The sequence below is a fragment of the Crocuta crocuta genome, unplaced genomic scaffold (genome assembly GCF_008692635.1).
Source record: "Crocuta crocuta isolate KB4526 unplaced genomic scaffold, BGI_CrCroc_1.0 scaffold56, whole genome shotgun sequence".
In the NCBI taxonomy this organism is placed as follows: domain Eukaryota; kingdom Metazoa; phylum Chordata; class Mammalia; order Carnivora; family Hyaenidae; genus Crocuta; species Crocuta crocuta.
This window is the reverse complement of record NW_027531334.1, coordinates 6876464-6893873: the sequence shown is the minus strand read 5'-3', so window position 1 is coordinate 6893873 and position 17410 is coordinate 6876464. Positions and strand designations below refer to the sequence as shown.

General features: G+C 42.7%; 1 protein-coding gene across 1 annotated transcript in view; it reads right to left on the bottom strand.

Annotated features, from left to right (window-relative positions):
- Window positions 1-17410, bottom strand: part of MYH15 (myosin heavy chain 15) — a 150184-nt gene that overhangs the window by 46547 nt on the left and 86227 nt on the right. Inside the window, exons 28-32 of the mRNA XM_077771823.1 lie at window positions 15685-15811; window positions 11376-11494; window positions 7493-7689; window positions 3693-4042; window positions 698-822 (exon numbers count right to left, since the gene is read on the bottom strand). Coding sequence (XP_077627949.1) covers window positions 698-822; window positions 3693-4042; window positions 7493-7689; window positions 11376-11494; window positions 15685-15811 — 918 coding nt within the window. The remainder of the gene's footprint in view (window positions 1-697; window positions 823-3692; window positions 4043-7492; window positions 7690-11375; window positions 11495-15684; window positions 15812-17410) is intronic.

Below are 17410 nucleotides of genomic sequence, written 5' to 3'. Positions count from 1 at the left end.
ACTCCTGTCACACAATCTGTACAAAGATGAGCTTCCAGGGCAAATGTTTGAGAACATCACTTTGAATCTCATTTTTAAAACTAAAGCTTTTTAGGAAAAAAAATGTGGGCTGACTTTTTTTAAAGAGAGGGGGAGATATGAGGTTATTGATTCATTCGACACTCAACAGATATTTGTTGAACCTCGACTACACACCAAGCCAATGTTCTAGGCCAGTGCCTCTCAAATGTCAGTGTAAATATGAACGCTACAGGATCTTGTTAAAATGCAGATTCTGATTCAGTAGATCTGGGGAGAGGGCTGGGAGTCAGAATGTCTAACAAGCTCCAGGGCAATGCAGTTCCAAGCAGCTGATCCTTGGGCCACATTTTGAATAGCAAAGGTCTAAGCACTGAGGATAAATTGATGAACGAGAGAGACATTGTTCCTTTTTTCATTGCAACTGGTAGATATGCATCTGCTACTGCTTATCCTGCTCTCTGAGCATCAATTTCTTCATTTGTGAAATAGGGACAATAGTTTGCTAGGGCGGTTACACAAAATAATGCATATCTAGCACTGGGCATAGTCTCTAGCTTGTAGTAGTTAACACTCGAAGAAGTGTCATTTTGTTGTTGCTGCTGCTATTATTACTGGATAGCAGATTTCCTGCTTTGTCACAGTGACAAAAACCTTCTTTGCTCCCTGGAAGTAATACCTCTGCTTCTTCCAGTGCCACCTGGACTTCAGTCTTCTCTTGTTCAATCCGTTTCTTGGCCTTCTCCATTCCACCTAAGTTCTTCTTTCCTTCCCTCACCTGATTTGTCAGATTAGAAATCTCTTCTGGGAAGGGAAGAAAACCAAAGTTAGTGAACAGAACCCGTCTCAGACCCATACTATCAGGTACAGCAGACTGTATCCCTGGGACCGTAGTCATGCCATCCTTGGAAGCCTGATGGCAAGGCCACTACTGGCACATATAGGACCTTGTTTGAATTAGACAAAGTCTTTCTTCAATACATTCTTTTGCCACCTGCCAGAAAGTTACCCACGACAACTAGAAAGGATGGTGCTTCTCAGAGTACTGTGCCAAGAACAACCTGTACAACTTTATGTGGCGGTACTTCTTATCCGAGCCACGTCAGATTCTGCCTGGTGGTGCTCTAAGTCACAGACCTGAATCTTTATACTTCCAGTGTAAGTGCTCAGCTCTTGACAGCAGTGGCTGCCATTTTGTCCACTGACACTCAACACCACAATGGGAACTTAAAGCATAAGCTGGGTCATTGCCTGCCAGAAGTAGACATAGGAGCCCAGAGAGACCAAAGACTTCAAAGGAGGTCAAGCACTTGAAGGTTTATGGCTAGTCTCTCATGAACATAAGTCTCTTAACAGAAAAAGGCATCCAGAAGTGACAAAGCCTCTACCATTCAGGATTGTTGTTGTCATCTCTGCCTCTTTATGAAGGAACTCTTTAGTAACTAAGAGGTGTGGAGGAGGGCCAAGTAGCTCCGGGAATTACCCATAGTCCAGAGGTGGTAGAAGGAGCTCAAGAGCATGCCTGCTCCTCTGGTTTTGAGATCCCTGGCTGGGATGGGATGGGATGGGATATGATGGGATGTGACAACAGTTTTAAAAAGTTACAAAACTATGGGGCACCTGGACCTTGGCTCAGGTCATGATCTCACCATTTGTGGGCTCAAGTCCTGTGTCAGGCTCTGTGCTGACAGCTCAGAGCCTGGAGCCTGCTTCAGATTCTGTGTCTCCCTCTCTCTCTGCCCCTCCTCCCACCTCTCTCTCTCAAACAAACAAACATTAAAACAAATTTTTAAAAAAAGAAAAGTTACAAAACCAAACCCTTTAGATGACAATTCTTATGTAATAAGTCCTTCTCTCATAAACCCTCTCCAGAAGAAAGGTTTCCAAAAGAAAATTCAGGACAGTGGTTCTCCACTCTGACCATACCTCAGAATCGCTTGGAGAGCTTTTGAAAAGACTTCTACTGCGGAGCCTGGGTGGTTCAGTCGGTTAAGCATCCGACTTCGGTTCAGGTCATGATCTCACGCTTCGTGGATTCGAGCCCCGCTTCGGGCTCTATGCTAACAGCTAGCTCAGAGCCTGGAACCTGCTTCAGATTCTGTGTTTCTCTCTCTCTCTCTGACCCTCCCCTTCTCACGCTTTCTCTCTCTCTCTTTCTCTCTCAGAAATAAAACATTAAAAAAAATTTAAAAAAAAAAATGAAAAGACTTCTACCTAAGCCCCATCCCAAACCAAGTGTGGTCCCCAGACCAGCAGCACTGGCCTTACTGGCAATTTGTTAGAAATGCAAATTCTCAGACCCCACCCTAGACCCAGTGAATCAGAAACTCTGGGGGTAGGGTCCAGTCAACTATTTTAACAAGCCCTCCAGGTGGTTTGGATGCCGCTAAAGGTTTCTAACCACTGTCCCAGCACCTGTCACATCCCAAGTCAGTGACCCGATCGTGGACTGTGTGGGCCAACAGGGAGGTAACACTCATTTATGTCTCCAACAGTAATGAACTTGCTCCCAGGGCATCTCAGGGTTTTAATGCACATCCCTGATGGTGCTGGTGTAAGCTGGCAGTCACTCTGAAGGGATGCTTGGCAGTAGCTCAAAATTTAGAAGTTCATTTCTTTAACCCAGCAGTTTTGTTCCTAGGAATCTACCTCAACTGAAATATTATTACATGTCCACAAATATATGTGCAGCATGTACAGCATAGTATTACTTCTAATTGAGAAACATCATATCTAAACTGAATAAGGTCTCGTTAAATACACATTTACCATCCTTATTACAAAACACTATGGAACTATTAGCGATCACACGGCAGGTCTCCTTGTGCAGACATACAAAGAGAATTGCAAGGCATGTGGAAGGTGGCATAGCTGGTAGTTAAGTGTGTATATGCTCGAGTCAAGCTGGCCAGGCTCCAATCTCAGATCTGCTTTTGATCAACTGTGAATTTGGACCAGTTCTTAATCTTACATGATTTAACATAATCTGCATTTTACAGACAAAGAAACTAACACATAGGACTGTTCTGAGAATTAAATAACGAATGGTTACATATACAACAGAGCCCGGCGCATAATGTAGCCTATGGAAATATTTGTTAAATTAGAAAATATACTGACAAGCGAAAAAAAAAGAGAAAAGGTGTTGGATACTGTGAAATTTGAATAATACACGCACGAATATATGCATGGGAAATCTCGGTAAGACTACGGATGATAAAGAAATTCTTAATAGTGGCTTTCTTGACAGAGAACCCAGGGTTCAGGTCAGAAAGTAGTCCTTTTTCAGGGCATCTAGGAGGCTCAGTTGGTTAAGCCTCTGACTTTGGCTCAGGTCATGATCTCGCAGTTTGTGGGTTTGAGCACCACGTGGGACTCTGTGCTGACAGCTCAGAGCCTGAAGGCTGCTTCAGATTCTGGGTCTCCCTCTCTCTGCCCCTCCCCCACTCACACTCTCTCAAAAATAAACATTTTAAAAAATAAAAGAGTGTAGTCTTATTTTTAGAATTTAATAAAAATAATAACCGTAATTTTTAAAAGGTTTCCAAAAAGAGTACTAAAAATGGAAATGGGAAAACCTGAGCCAGACCACGACAATGCCTAAGTGTCTGCCCTGGAAGCCAGGGCGCCCGACACCGCCATGCCCTGCTCTGGCTCCAAGCCCTGCTGAGTACCTTGGAGATTCTTGTTCACCCTCTGAAGCGTCTCGTGGCTCTCAGTGCTCTCCTCGCAGGCGTGCCTGAGTTTGAGGAGCTCCATGCTAAGGGCGCGCACCTCCTCCTGAGAGGCCTCCAGCACCGCCTGTGACTCCGCCTGCTTCTGCCTCCAGTCATCAAAGCACTTGTCAAAGTGCTGCTGCTTCCGGTCCAGCACAGCTGCCGAGGAACGGGCCTTCCCGAGGTCCCACAGGGTGTCCCCAAGTTCGAGCTGCAGTCGCTGCCTGGTCCTCTCCAGGGAGGCATTTCTGGCATTTGCTGCCTCCACGGCTTCGGCAGCCTCCTGCAACCTGATTGCCAGCTTCTTCCTGAGAACGGGAGACCCAAACAAATGGCAGGTGACACTTCAGCCCTCAGACAGCTCGCCCAGTTTGTCCTGGATTAACACAGTGCTTGGGTCCAAAATAGGGTGGCCCCTGAGGTTGGCTTAATGGTACCAAGCAAAGGCAGCTCTTGCCTGGAAATGACCTCCTTGTGCCTACAGGGCCCAGATGTTGGCTGGCCATCAGCCTCTGGCTCCTGTGTCCACGTGTGCTTTATTTTCCCCTACCCTTTACCAACCTGGTCTTGGAACTCAGGACCTCTAAATCCTGTAAGTATTTGCTTACCCTAAACCTCCTATAAGCAATACAGACTTTATTGATGACTGAAGAAATGGGAGAAAGAAGAAGATTGTACTGAACACCCTGCCAACGGTAAGCAGTTGTTAAAAGTTCCTAGGCACATTGGGGCATCTGGGTGGTTCAGTCAGTTAAGCATCCAACTCTTGGTTTCAGCTCAGGTCATGATCTCACAGTTTGTGAGTTCAAGCCCCAAGTCCGGCTCTGTGCTGCTGAGAGCCTGCTTGGGATTTTTTTTTTTTCAATCTCTCTGTCTTCCCCATCCCCAGCTCTCTCTCTTTCTCTCTCTCAAAATAAACAAATAAATGTCTTTTTTAAAAAGTTCATAAGTGCGTCTAATCTTTAAAGATCTCCTAGCTACGTTGCTTCCATGGAACATTCTCTGGTTCTCTCCTGCTCATCCTTTCCCCCTCTTATCACGTGGCTCCTAAATAAGCCAAAATTCTGTCTTTCTCTGAATTTCTTCTCCACCTCAGGTCCTCTTCTCAAATTCATGTANGGCCTCTCCCCTGCTGTTGTCCCTCCAGCATCCTCTGAGATGGAGTGGCTTATTAAAGTGCTTCCTCCGCCACCCCCACAATGCAACGCTCTGAGACTTTCTAATGGATGAAATGTGATCTCTCGCTCACATCTCCCGCAGGGACGCTAGCAGCCCCATTCTTACCCATTCATTACACTTAGATGAAAGGTACTGTGTGTACCAAAGCTCTTTCTGATCTACTATTATTTAACAGAAAAAGACCCTCTGGAATGAACATGTGCCACACAACTAGCCCATCTGAGCAGTGTGATTCTACAGTCCCTTTTTGGTGGAAGCCTTCAAAACCCAGTCTGTGTTCAGCAGCTTTGCTTCATTTTTCTTAAACATTTAGAGGAGATTCTGATGTGTAGCATGATGACCATCATTAATGATTGTGTCTTATATACTTGAAAGTTACTGGTAGAGTAGAGCTGTAATGTGGTCTCACCACAATGACAACAAATGCTAATTACATAGGGCAGAGGTTGTATTAACTAACCACATTGTGGTAAAGACCTTGCAATATGTACATATATCAAATCTTCACATTGTATACCTTAAACCTATTCAATAGTATATAGTTTGGGGCTCAAATGAATCTAGACGTGGTACCAGCATGTCAAGGTCAATATAGATACATGGATGTCAATTATTTCTCAATAAAGCTGGAGAAAAAAGGAGATTCTGATGCTTTAACCCATCTAAAACAAGTCTTGTAAAATAATTACATGTATTTTAACTGCTTTAGAAATACCCAATTGGTACCAGAAAATAGGGATTTTACTTTGGCGCACCAACCATACGGAAGGGTTTCACCAGGACATGGGGCTATCAGTGCTAACATTAGGCAAGCCCACAAGTCCATCAGGCAAAATGGACAAGTTGGTCACCCTCATTTCACTGATAACATTGTCTACATTTCATACCAACTACCATTTGTTCTTCAAGTTGCTTACTTAGTAGCAACTACTTACTTACTTAGTAAGCAACTAAGTAAGTTGCTTACTTAGTAGCAGAGGAATCTGCAAGGAGAGGTGAAGATTAAGAAACCAAATCCCTGTCCTTCGGGAATGTGGAATTTGGAAGCAGTCAACTGGGTCTCAGGTGAGCTTGATTCAGCTACACACACTCATGCTGTGAAGACAAGCCTGGAAATCAAAGCAGGCAGACCCTGAACTTGCCAATTAAAAAAAAAAAAAAAAGAATCCTAGAGGGTTTTTTGTTTTGTTTTGTTTTGTTTGTAGGAGGCTTTTTCTATCTCCCTGGGGTGATTTAGAAGGAAAGCATAACATAGACAACGCTTCATTTATTTGATAATCAACTAACTTTAAAGCAGAAGAGATATTCAGATACTACCACATTGTCCGTTACGTCTCGTCAGTTGTCACGTGCTACAGGGCAACAATTTGTTCGCTAACAAAATCACGCAGTTATACGTGGTCTATATACTTTCCCTCTTTTCTGCGCCTCCCAAGGAAATCTTCAAACACTGGGACTGGAAGTCACTTGCACCAGAAATCTTCCATCACAGAAGAAAAAATATCTTACTTTAGAAGCAAATGCCATATTTCAGATATGAGGAGCCATTTCAGTTCAAAGCCCCACTTTTCTGTGGTCCAGAGTTTTTCAAACATGTACTGCAGATATTTTTAGTACCTGTCATCCCAAAGCCCTTTTCAAGTTACTGTGGCTTCAGAGACAGATTACTTGGTTCCCCTTTAGGGACAGGACACCGAGACTGTTAAGCAAGTGCCCAGTCATGTCTCTCAAATGTTTAGGTGAAGAACTGAGAAAACAATATTTTTGGTTGGAACTAAAGAGAACTGTATTGATCTGCTCTGAATTTTTGCTAAGCTACCAAGCCAGGGACACATTCTTTTGAGTAAAACTTTAATGACTATGAAGTCAGGGTTGGTTTGACACTTTCTCTCAAATTTACACAGTCCTTTGACCTCTGAGCAAAATGTTTCAGTTCTACACCCCGGCACCGAGTCTTGATTCATCTAGGCCCCAAGCTCCTATAGTTCCCGAGAAGGACTTCTAACACCTTTATGTAGTGTCGGCTATAAAACTGACATTCTAACCTTAGAGGTGGTCTGAGGGTGATTTCTTTTCAAAGAAACGTTTGTCCCTTAAGGCATGATGACAGATCCTGATATGTTTCCAGCCATCCCTGTCCATCTTCACAGACCACTTTGTAGTCTCCAGGTTGTAGACCAGAGACATAATGACTTTAATGTATGGAGACATGTACACACAGACTCGATTATTTTGGTGTTCCAAATGAAGTCTAGGATTTTAAGTGCTAGCCCATTTTCAAACCATAGCTCAAAGTCACATCATCTACGAAGACTTGCCTTGTGCCCTGGACAGAGCCTCCTTTCTTTCACCAAGACCTCTTTATAGTCTTTCTTGCTTTGTATTAAAATTGTTAGTGTGTAGCCACTGGAGCACCTGCTCCTTGCCAGCAGTGGCTGTTTCAGCTTTGGTCTCTGGCTTATTCACACACTTGGTAAGGAGCTGTTAAGTGGGTACGTGAAGCCTTTAAAACACAGCCACTGCCCGCATCCCCTGCTGCATAAGTGCCTCCGGGTTCAGGTGCGCCTGGCCCTACTCACTTGGCATCCTCCAAGTCTTCAGTTCTCTGAGTGATGTCGTCTGCATACTTCCTTCTCCACTGCACCATTTCAGCGTTGCCTTTGGATAGAGCCCGGAGCAGCTCAGCCTTGGCCTCTTGTTCTTCCTCATACTGCTCTCGGAGAAGGTCATGGTCATGCTTGGCTGACTGCAGGGCCTGGGCCAGGGCACTTTGTGACTTAACAGACATAGCACATGTTAAAAAAAAGGGGGGGGAGGGGCATCACTACCATTAACAACGAAACGCTTGGAGGTGACATCATTTTTACATTTTTTTTAGAGAAGGTTAATAACAACCTGTCACAAAAGCAAGCTGAACCTGAACCTAGTAAGATAATACCAGGGAAAGAATTGGGGACAAGAAAGGGTAGAGTATCTAATTGCTACCGGTATAATAGGAAAGAGAGTTCTATTTAGGGAAATGCCTGCCTGACTATGTGGGCTTCAGCAATAGGCAGCCCTGAGAGTTCTGGAAATAGTGGAGGATGCACAGGTAGCAAGAACATTCCCTACCATTTAGACAGTAAGATTCGTATTTAGCACTAGATAAGGTTCAGATGTTATTTGGACTAAAAAGGATCACTGAGATTTGATCCAGCTTTTCATTCACTAGTGAAAAAACAAATCTTTTATTTCACACGTAAATCTCTGAAAATTGTCTCATCATTTAAAAACAGCACTATCCAATAGAACTTTTGTGGGTTTTTTTTTTTTAATTTTAGATAGAAAGAGAGAGAGTGAGTGGAGGAGAGGGGTAGATGGAGAGAGAGAGAATCTCATGCAGGCTCCATGGAGCTTGACACGGGGCTCAATCCCACAGCCCTGGGACCATAACCTGAGCCAAAACCAAGAGTCAGCCATTCAACAGACTGAGCCACCCAGGTGACCCTCCAATAGAACTTTCTATGATGATAAAAACATTTTATACGTGTGCCATCCAATATGGTAACCATAGTCACTTGTGGCTATGAAACACCCAAAATGTGCTCAGTATAATGTGTGGTCAAAACTGAGTTTTAGTTTTAATTAACATAAATTTTAATTTAGATAGCCACCTGTAGTGCAGTAGTGGCTACCCTACTTTTTGGACAACCGAGCTCAGTTTAGTGAAAATTTCCGTCACTTGTATGGTGGTCTGGTTAACCTAGGGGCATCATTCGCAAAAGATAATCTAGTCTAGTGGAAAGAACCGAGTCTAGCGGAGTCTCTGCCAGTCCTCATGGGTCCTTTCTGCACATTAGAAGAAAAGCATCTCCTCAGACGGATGCAGTTCTGAGAGCACAAGGCTTAGTTAAAGACAGCCTCAGCCAGACACGCTTGGGCAGGGAAGGAGGAGCAATAATACACACTGACCCTGAGAAGGACACAGATTTTGAAATCCAATAAAATTGGCTTTATTTTTTTTTTAATTTTTTTTTTAATGTTTTATTTATTTCTAGGAGAGAGAGACAGTGTGAGCAGGGGAGGGTCAGAGAGAGAGGGAGACACAGACTGAAACAGGCTCCAGGCTCTGAGCTGGCAGTCAGCACAGAGCCCGATGCGGGGCTCGAACCCACGAACCGCGAGATCATGACCTAAGCGAAAGTCGGACACTTAACCGACTAAGCCACCCAGGCGCCCCCAATAAAATTGGCTTTAAATCGCCTACCTCTTATATATTTATTGAGCACCTGTTCAAGGTATTCATGTTTACAGAAGTGAGTGAGATGCAGACAAAGTCTTTGCCCTATGGAACCATAAAGGAGGGAGTGGATGGATACACAAAACAAACATATAAGCAGATTAATTTGTTTTTAAATTCTGACAGCAGAAAGAAACTAAAACAGTGACACAATGCAGAATGTTTGCCTCCTTCCCGTCACTGCCCAAAGCCCTTGAGGACGGGCCGGAAGGCAGTGGAAAGAGCAGCTAGGAAAGTCCTATGGCAGGAATAACGGTGGCTTGCTTAAGAGGCAGAGAGGCAGCCTGGGCGCCTGGAGGGGAGGAGATGAGGGAAGCAGATGTATGATGGGAGGTCACAGACGGAAGCTGCAGCCAATGCAGAGGGGCCTCATGGACCAGCTGGAGGCTACTGGGAAGTCGGCCAGAGAGATCTTCTAAAATATGAATTAAATCATCTCACTACCTGCATCAATTCCTTTACTGTCTACTACTAGCTGTATGACCTTGGGCATGTTATTTTTCTTCTCAGAACCTTGGTTTCTTCATATAAAAAGATATCATTCTACCAGTTTCATAGGACTTATATGAAGATTGACATGCCATGAGAGAAGTATCTAGCAGAATGTCTGATGTACGAACCACGGTAGTCATTTAAAAATGTGCATATAGCGGGGCGCCTGGGTGGCTTGGTCGGTTAAGCGTCCGACTTTCGCTTAGGTCATGATCTCGCGGTTCGTGGGTTCGAGCCCCGCGTCGGGCTCTGTGCTGACTGCCAGCTCAGAGCCTGGAGCCTGTTCCAGTCTGTGACTCCCTCTCTCTCTGACCCTCCCCTGCTCACACTGTCTCTCTCTCTCTCTCCTAGAAATAAATAAATTAATTAAAAAAAAAAACATTAAAAAAAATGTGCATATAGGGGCACCTGGGTGGCTCAGTAGGTTAAGTGNGACCCTCCCCTGCTCACACTGTCTCTCTCTCTCTCTCCTAGAAATAAATAAATTAATTTAAAAAAAAAACATTAAAAAAATGTGCATATAGGGGCACCTGGGTGGCTCAGTAGGTTAGGTGGCCGACTTCAGCTTGGGTCATGATCTCACAGTTTGTGGGTTCAAGCCCCGCATCAGACACTGTGCTGACAGCTCAGAGCCTAGAGCCTGCTTCGGATTCTGTGTCTCCCTCTCTCTCTGCCCCTCCCCCACCCTGCTTTCTTCTCTCTCTCTCAGTCAAGACTAAACATTAAAAAAGAGTTTTTTAAAATGTGCGTATAATATTAGGGCCCCTGGATGGCTCAGTAGATAAGCAGCCAACTCTTGATTTTGGCTCAGGTCATGATCTCACGGTTTGTGAGTTCGAGCCCTGCATTGGGCTCTGCACTGATGACACGGAGCCTGCTTGGGATTCTCTCTCTCCCTTTCTGCCCCTACCTCACTCACTTGCATGAGTGCACAAGCTCCCTCTCTCTCTCAAAATAAATAAACATTTAAAAAACAAAAACGTATGTATAACATAGGAAATAAGGAGAGTGTAGGATATAAAATAAAATATTTAAGAACAGAAGTCTATAGTCTCAATGACCTTCACCTCAGAGTAGATGCCTTTGCAGTGAGATTACTAATAAGTGAGGCACTTTGGGGTGTTAGCAACAAGGTGCCTTGAATATGAATAAAGAATTAACTTGAAATAACCAGAGCTCAAAGAATTTATCTCTCGTGTTAGTCACTATGCTTTCACCTGAAAGAGCCACTTTCACTGGGGTCACCTGCTAACAACATTATATATCCTCTCGGGAATAAATGACCAATATGCACAATTTATTGACAACGTAAAAGTAATATTGAATTTAGCCCGCCCCATTTATTTCATTCTGGTCATTTATTTAATTCCATCTCTTGGTGCAATTCAGAATCAAAGATCCATAAAGAGCCTTGCTGACTACTGTTCAAGTAATAATGCAAAATGGAAATACACAGTCTGCTTGCTCTAAATCTGACAAACTAGACAAGCAATTTGAATCACTGAGGAAGATGCTTCAGTGATCAAGGTCCTTCCCAGCACATACAAGGTCCCTCATGTTCTTTTTTCCGCAACTTCTGAGGCACTCTCCTCTCATCTTTTATATGAGAAGATATTGAGGCTGCCCCATCAAACACTAGTATTTTTGACACATACAGTCAGGCTACTGATGAGAAATAATAGATGCATTACTTTGGACTTCTCTTCCAGTTGCCCTTTCAGTTCTTCTATCTGTCGAGTGAGGCTGCTCTTCTCCCTGGAAAGTTGGTTTATTAGAGCCTCCTTTTCTTCCAGCCTCCTTAGGAACTCTCCTATAGAGAGATTACACAAAGTAAGTTAATCAGAGCCTTGCTCCTCATCCACTGCCTCCTCACTTACCTCGTTCACTTGAAGGGCAACCACATATTTATAACATTTAGAACGGGTCTGAGTGTTCAGCCGTCAGCAGCACTACAGCGATGTTCCATTCTAGGACTCACAAAGGAGCCCTAATAAAGAACTGATTTTTAGCAGTGAGTTTGAGTCAACAGCAGGTAATATTAGCTACCATATATTGAGAATCTTCTGTGCAGTAGGTACTGCTATCTAGTTACCATTCTCATAACTCCTTGATTATGTTGCTATTCTATTACCCACATTACAGAAGGGAAACCAGGGACACTTACTTAAATATAATGGAAACACAAACACGCACAGCCAGCAGTTGGTGGAGGTAGATTCAAATTAAGTTTTTAACACTGAAGAACACATTCTTTTTTGCTATGCTCCTTTGTTTACTTCGTATGGCACTACCGATTTCTGTCTATATCATTTCTAGATAATTACAACTTATTTGCCTCACTTCTAAAATGAGGACAACAATAAAGAATTGCTAATGGAAATTAAATGAGTGTGAATGTGTTTTGTAGACTAATTGCTAAGTAAATATTAGAAGTAGTCATTAAAGGGGCATCTGGGTGGCTTAGTCGGTTAAGCGTCCGTCTTTCGCTTAGGTCATGATCTCGCGGTTCGTGGGTTCGAGCCCCGTGTCGGGCTCTGTGCTGACTGCCAGCCCAGAGCCTGGAGCCCGTTTCAGAGTCTGTGACTCCCTCTCTCTCCGACCCTCCCCTGCTCATGCTGTCTCTCTCTCTCTCCTAGAAATAAATAAAACATTAAAAAAATTAAAAATAAAAGAAATAGTCATTAAATAGTGGAGGATATGACCATGGGGGGGGGGGGAGATTCCATTACACGTAGTCTATCCACTGTGATAGGTAGACTGATTATAGGAAAAAAATACCTTGGTTATTAGCAACAGTACCAAATGCTGAGCCAATCCTGAGCCGAGGCAGTTGCTTCCATAGAGTAATTAGTGTAACATTAAAAGCCCCAAATATTTATGATCCCCGTATCTCTTGCTATAAACAATTTCTAATCTCTCAGTATCCTGAGGAAGCATCTGTTTGGGCTAAATCAGCAGTTCTCAAACTTTTTGGTCTCAGGAACACTTTATATGCTTAGAATTTATTAAGGACCCCAAAGAGATTTTCTGTTCATGGATTTTATTTTTAATAGTGTATTTGAAATTAAAAGGAAAATTTTGTATTAATTCAAATTCAAATAATAGCAAAAATCTTAGTGATATGTTAACATGTTAACAGAAACTTTTTTTTTCTAAGTTTTTAATATTTATTCAGTTTTGAGAGAGAGAGAGAGAGAGAGTACAAGTGGAGGAGGGGCAGAGAGAGAGGGAGACACAGAATCTGAAGCAGGCTCTAGGCTCTGAGCTGTCAGCACACAGCCTGATGCGGGGCTTGAACCCACAAGTGGTGAGATCGTGACCTGAGCCAAAGTCAGACGCTTAACCAACTGAGCCACCCAGGCACCCCTGACACTTCTTAAAGGAAAAAAAACATGAAGTGCTTTAACCATACTTCTTTTTGCCAGAGAGAATATTAAAAAGAAATATACTTGGGATCAAGATGTGATAAGATTGATTTTTACTGCTTTATTAAGGACGTTCTTACCTGAAACTGACTCCCAACCTGTGAGTATGTATCAGTGAATAAATATAATGATTAATAGTACAGTAAGGTGCCACTGTCTTGATGTGTGTCTTGATGAGGCTCCAGTAATTTTAATTGTCACTGCTNAAAAAAACATGAAGTGCTTTAACCATACTTCTTTTTGCCAGAGAGAATATTAAAAAGAAATATACTTGGGATCAAGATGTGATAAGATTGATTTTTACTGCTTTATTAAGGACGTTCTTACCTGAAACTGACTCCCAACCTGTGAGTATGTATCAGTGAATATAATGATTAATAGTACAGTATGGTGCCACTGTCTTGATGTGTGTCTTGATGAGGCTCCAGTAATTTTAATTGTCACTGCTTTTCAGCATTGATATAAATTGCAAAAGAACTAAAAAAGCAATCATTTTAACCTCATAAGCCCCCTATAAGGGTCTTGAGGACTGCTGGTGTTCTGTGGACCAAACTGAAAATCTTTGCGTGACAACATCATATTGAAAAGGAGCCTGAAGAAATGCTGATCCACTAGGGGGTTGAGACGAACATATAACGTATCTTGTAGAACAAGTACCCACTTCACATGGCTTAACTGATCACATTTGCCACTGGTTGGCTTTAAAAGCGGAGTGTGATATGTTGACAGGGCCGGGCATGTGGGTAGTGGCAAAAAAATCAACAAAAAGTCTGGAGCATGGACCCAGTGAGGGGAAGGGAGGCTTGGATAGGTATGTACTTAAAATTTAATTCACACAAAGCCAAAAGGTGAAAATAAGAATTAAAGGAAGGAAAAAAAGGTCCTTCATCCTGAACAGAATTATTGCTTCACACCCACTTTCACTCCACTCACTTACCCACTAATTTCCTCATCAAAAAAGTGAGTAGAAAATTAATGCCAATAACCTAGGGGGAGGTAGGCAGTGTCTATCACAACAATTTTATACAGCACATCTTTTATGGCCAGACATAGGTATTCTCCAGTCTTGTTGCTGGACCGTGGAATCCACAGACTATGTCCTACATGTCAGAGAGCAACTTGGGGTTTTTATAACAAGACCCAGTGTTATATACCCTGCCCGCACTGCTTGAGTCCTAGTCAGTGTCCCTGCTAGAACCATAAACAGTTTCTTCTGAGTTTCTAGGTTTATAGTTTTGCCAGCCCATTTTAATGTAGCTTTAATGCTAGCCTTACCATCTAGAAACAGGTATCCGCTAGCGGAAGGATGTGATACAGTCCAAAATGGTCTTTATTCTTTTTGTCAAGTGTGTGCCTCTGGGCAAAGAATATTGTTTGTTTTCATTGACCTGGGAATGTGAACTCTGGAAAGATATTCCTAAAAATAATTCTAATTACAGAGAAACAGCTAGTCACATGCTGTTCAGAGCAGAGAAACAAGTCAGGTTATAAGGCAAGGTTAAGTAAACTATAGTCCCTCTACTTGACGGGTTAGAAGCAGTCATTATAAATGACTAAGTATGAAGGATACGAAAAAACCCTTGTGACAAATTGAAAAAAGAAAACAAAATGCCACAATGTTAAAGATTGGGGGAAGGAAACCCCACAAAACACACAAAAACCTATCAATAGTAGCTGAAAGTACAGAGTAAACCTTGGGACATCTTTCTACTTTTTATTTATTAAATGTTTGTGCAGCACCAATAAGTGGCAGGCATTGTTCTAGATGACTGACATACCTCAGTGAATAAAACAAAGCTTACACAAAGCCTTCATTCTCACAGACGGAGACAGGCAAATAAGCACATTTATCATGTCAAGTATGTCGTTTGTTTGAAGGTATTAAATACTCTATAAAGAAGCAAAGACCGTGGTTGAGAGCACTCAAACGTCGCCTTCTCAACAAGGCCTATCCTGACATCCCCCAGATAGGTGTTTGATTAACTCTCATCTTCAAGTCTCTGAAGAATTAACAGAGTATTCTGGACAGAGAGAAAAGCTAGGGCAAGACCCTAGGATGCCAGTGTGCCTGGTGTGTTGAAAACTCAGCCAAGGCAGAATGAGGGAAGGAGAAAGTAGTAGAAGACATCAGAAAGATAATGAGAGGCCCAAATATGTGGCCTTTGTAGGCTATTTCACAGACTATGGCTTTTACTAAGTATAAAAAAAAAAAGTGTGGGCTTATTATTGAAAATTAGAAAAAAATGCCTGTTTCAATGAGGTTGACAAGTCACGCCTTACAGGCTGTGTGGACAGCCCCTGCCATCTTTTGATCTTGAGAGTTGCTTCATCCAACTGCATATTGCTTTTCTCCTTCCCGAAGGAGAGCTGGGGGGAGCCTCTCAAGGCAGCACAGAGGTAACCTTTACCAGACAAGAACATATCTGTGGACAAGGTTAACCCAGAGGCTGCATTCTTCCCCTAGAACCTTTAAATGCTGACTCAGTTTTAGTGACTGAGTCACCATCTCAGGAGTCCCTCCACCAGGCTGCTGGGACCGAGGCTGGCTCACAGATGAAGCAACACATTTGCTCACCATTCTCACTCCGTAGCTTTGTCTTCTGTGTTTTTAGGTCGTTTGCCAGCTGACTCACTTCATCCAGTTTCACGTTTGCTTCATTCAAGCGCTCTTCATACAGACTACAGAGCTTCTCAGAGTTAGCCTAGGGGTTGAGAATGAAGAGTTGGACATGGCTTATGGAATTCCTGCTGAATTAGCTGCATAAGAAAGGGAGAGGGTGGTTCCTGGGACCATTGTGCTCTCTTCTGCTCTGAAGACCACAGCTAACACTTTGGCAACTGTCTTCTAATTTTGTCACACACAATACACTCAAGGTCTGGGTCTTTAAGGGGCCCAGACTTCTTAGGCTGTAGGTGTCATGGAGAAATCCAACTCCCTGGGTATTGGGACCTGCTCTGGAACTCTTTGCTCTTTTGGAGAGGGAAACATACCAAACACTGATGAAGGACATAACCACTTCCTGACATTATGTTATATACTTAACTATTTTTCTCTCCCACTAGAGTAGGTTTCATAAGACTAGAAATTCTGTTGGATCACAGACAGCCCCCTAGTGCCTAGAATAGTATCTAGCACATACAAGAAGTTCAATAAACAATTGGGGACATGTAGAGGGGAGAGAAAGAATAGGGGAAGGGGGAAGGAAATCCAAAGGGCTGATCAAGCAGTAGAGGAGAAAGTAGGTAGATCTGAGCTGCAATGGCTTAATGGAAATTTGAACTGTCAAAGCAACTGCACCCTCTGGATCACTAAGGCTGCAGGCTCAATGTAACTCTGTTGGGTTAACACTTCAGTTCTAAACTCCAGCTTCTCAGAATGGGTATCTTGTGCTTGGAGAAAAGGATATGCCATATGGCCTTTGTACTTCCAGCTATTTAAGTAACCAACCTAACCATCAGATTTTTGCCACACTCTGAAAGGTAATGGTAGAACTTTGAGACTCAAGATTCTAAAACAGGACCAAGAACTGCCAAATGTAGAACGGTTGTGTCCCCTTTACCTGGCTATGATTTGCACCCTTGCTATTAATATGGTCAGAAAGGACACTGGTGGCTCTATAGATCCATAGTTCTATAGGTAGCCATTTTTGTGTTTTGCCCTTTACATGCATTAAATCTTATTAGATACAACGGTCCCATGAGATCTTTGATTTTACAACAAATTCTATGGAAAAGGAAAATTAAGACAACAAAGAAGGGATCACACCAATGGCATTCCAAGAGAATGGTGATAGATGTGAAATCTGGTGATAAGCCTAATGGTACGAATGTTAAGCTAATTTGTATGAAACAGTAATGGCCAAGGACCAGAAACATTTGTAAGATGCCAGGTTTAGTCCTCTGGAAAACTCCTAAATCTGCAAACCTTGGAGACCTCCAGTTAGAGCCAGCTCTGTGTTGAAGATCGTTCTCTTCAAGCTTACAGTAGTGACTATTCTAAATGTCCAATGGAAAACTACTAGATTAGATCTTCTTATATACCCAAAGTGGTGTACAGTGCTGGACACAAAATAGGTACTTAACAGATGTCTAAGATCATCAAATCACAGCTTTGGTGAGAGATTGGCCAACATACTCACTAAAGTTTACTTAGAGGTCACATCCAAGCTTTCCTTATAAGCCCCAACCCCAAATTTATTTTTTAGCTTAGTCAAGATGTTATCCACTGATTAGGAAACAAGTGAAGAGCCAAAGCAGGTGCATGCCCATTTGGAAGCTGAGAAGGAATGTCATAGAGTTCA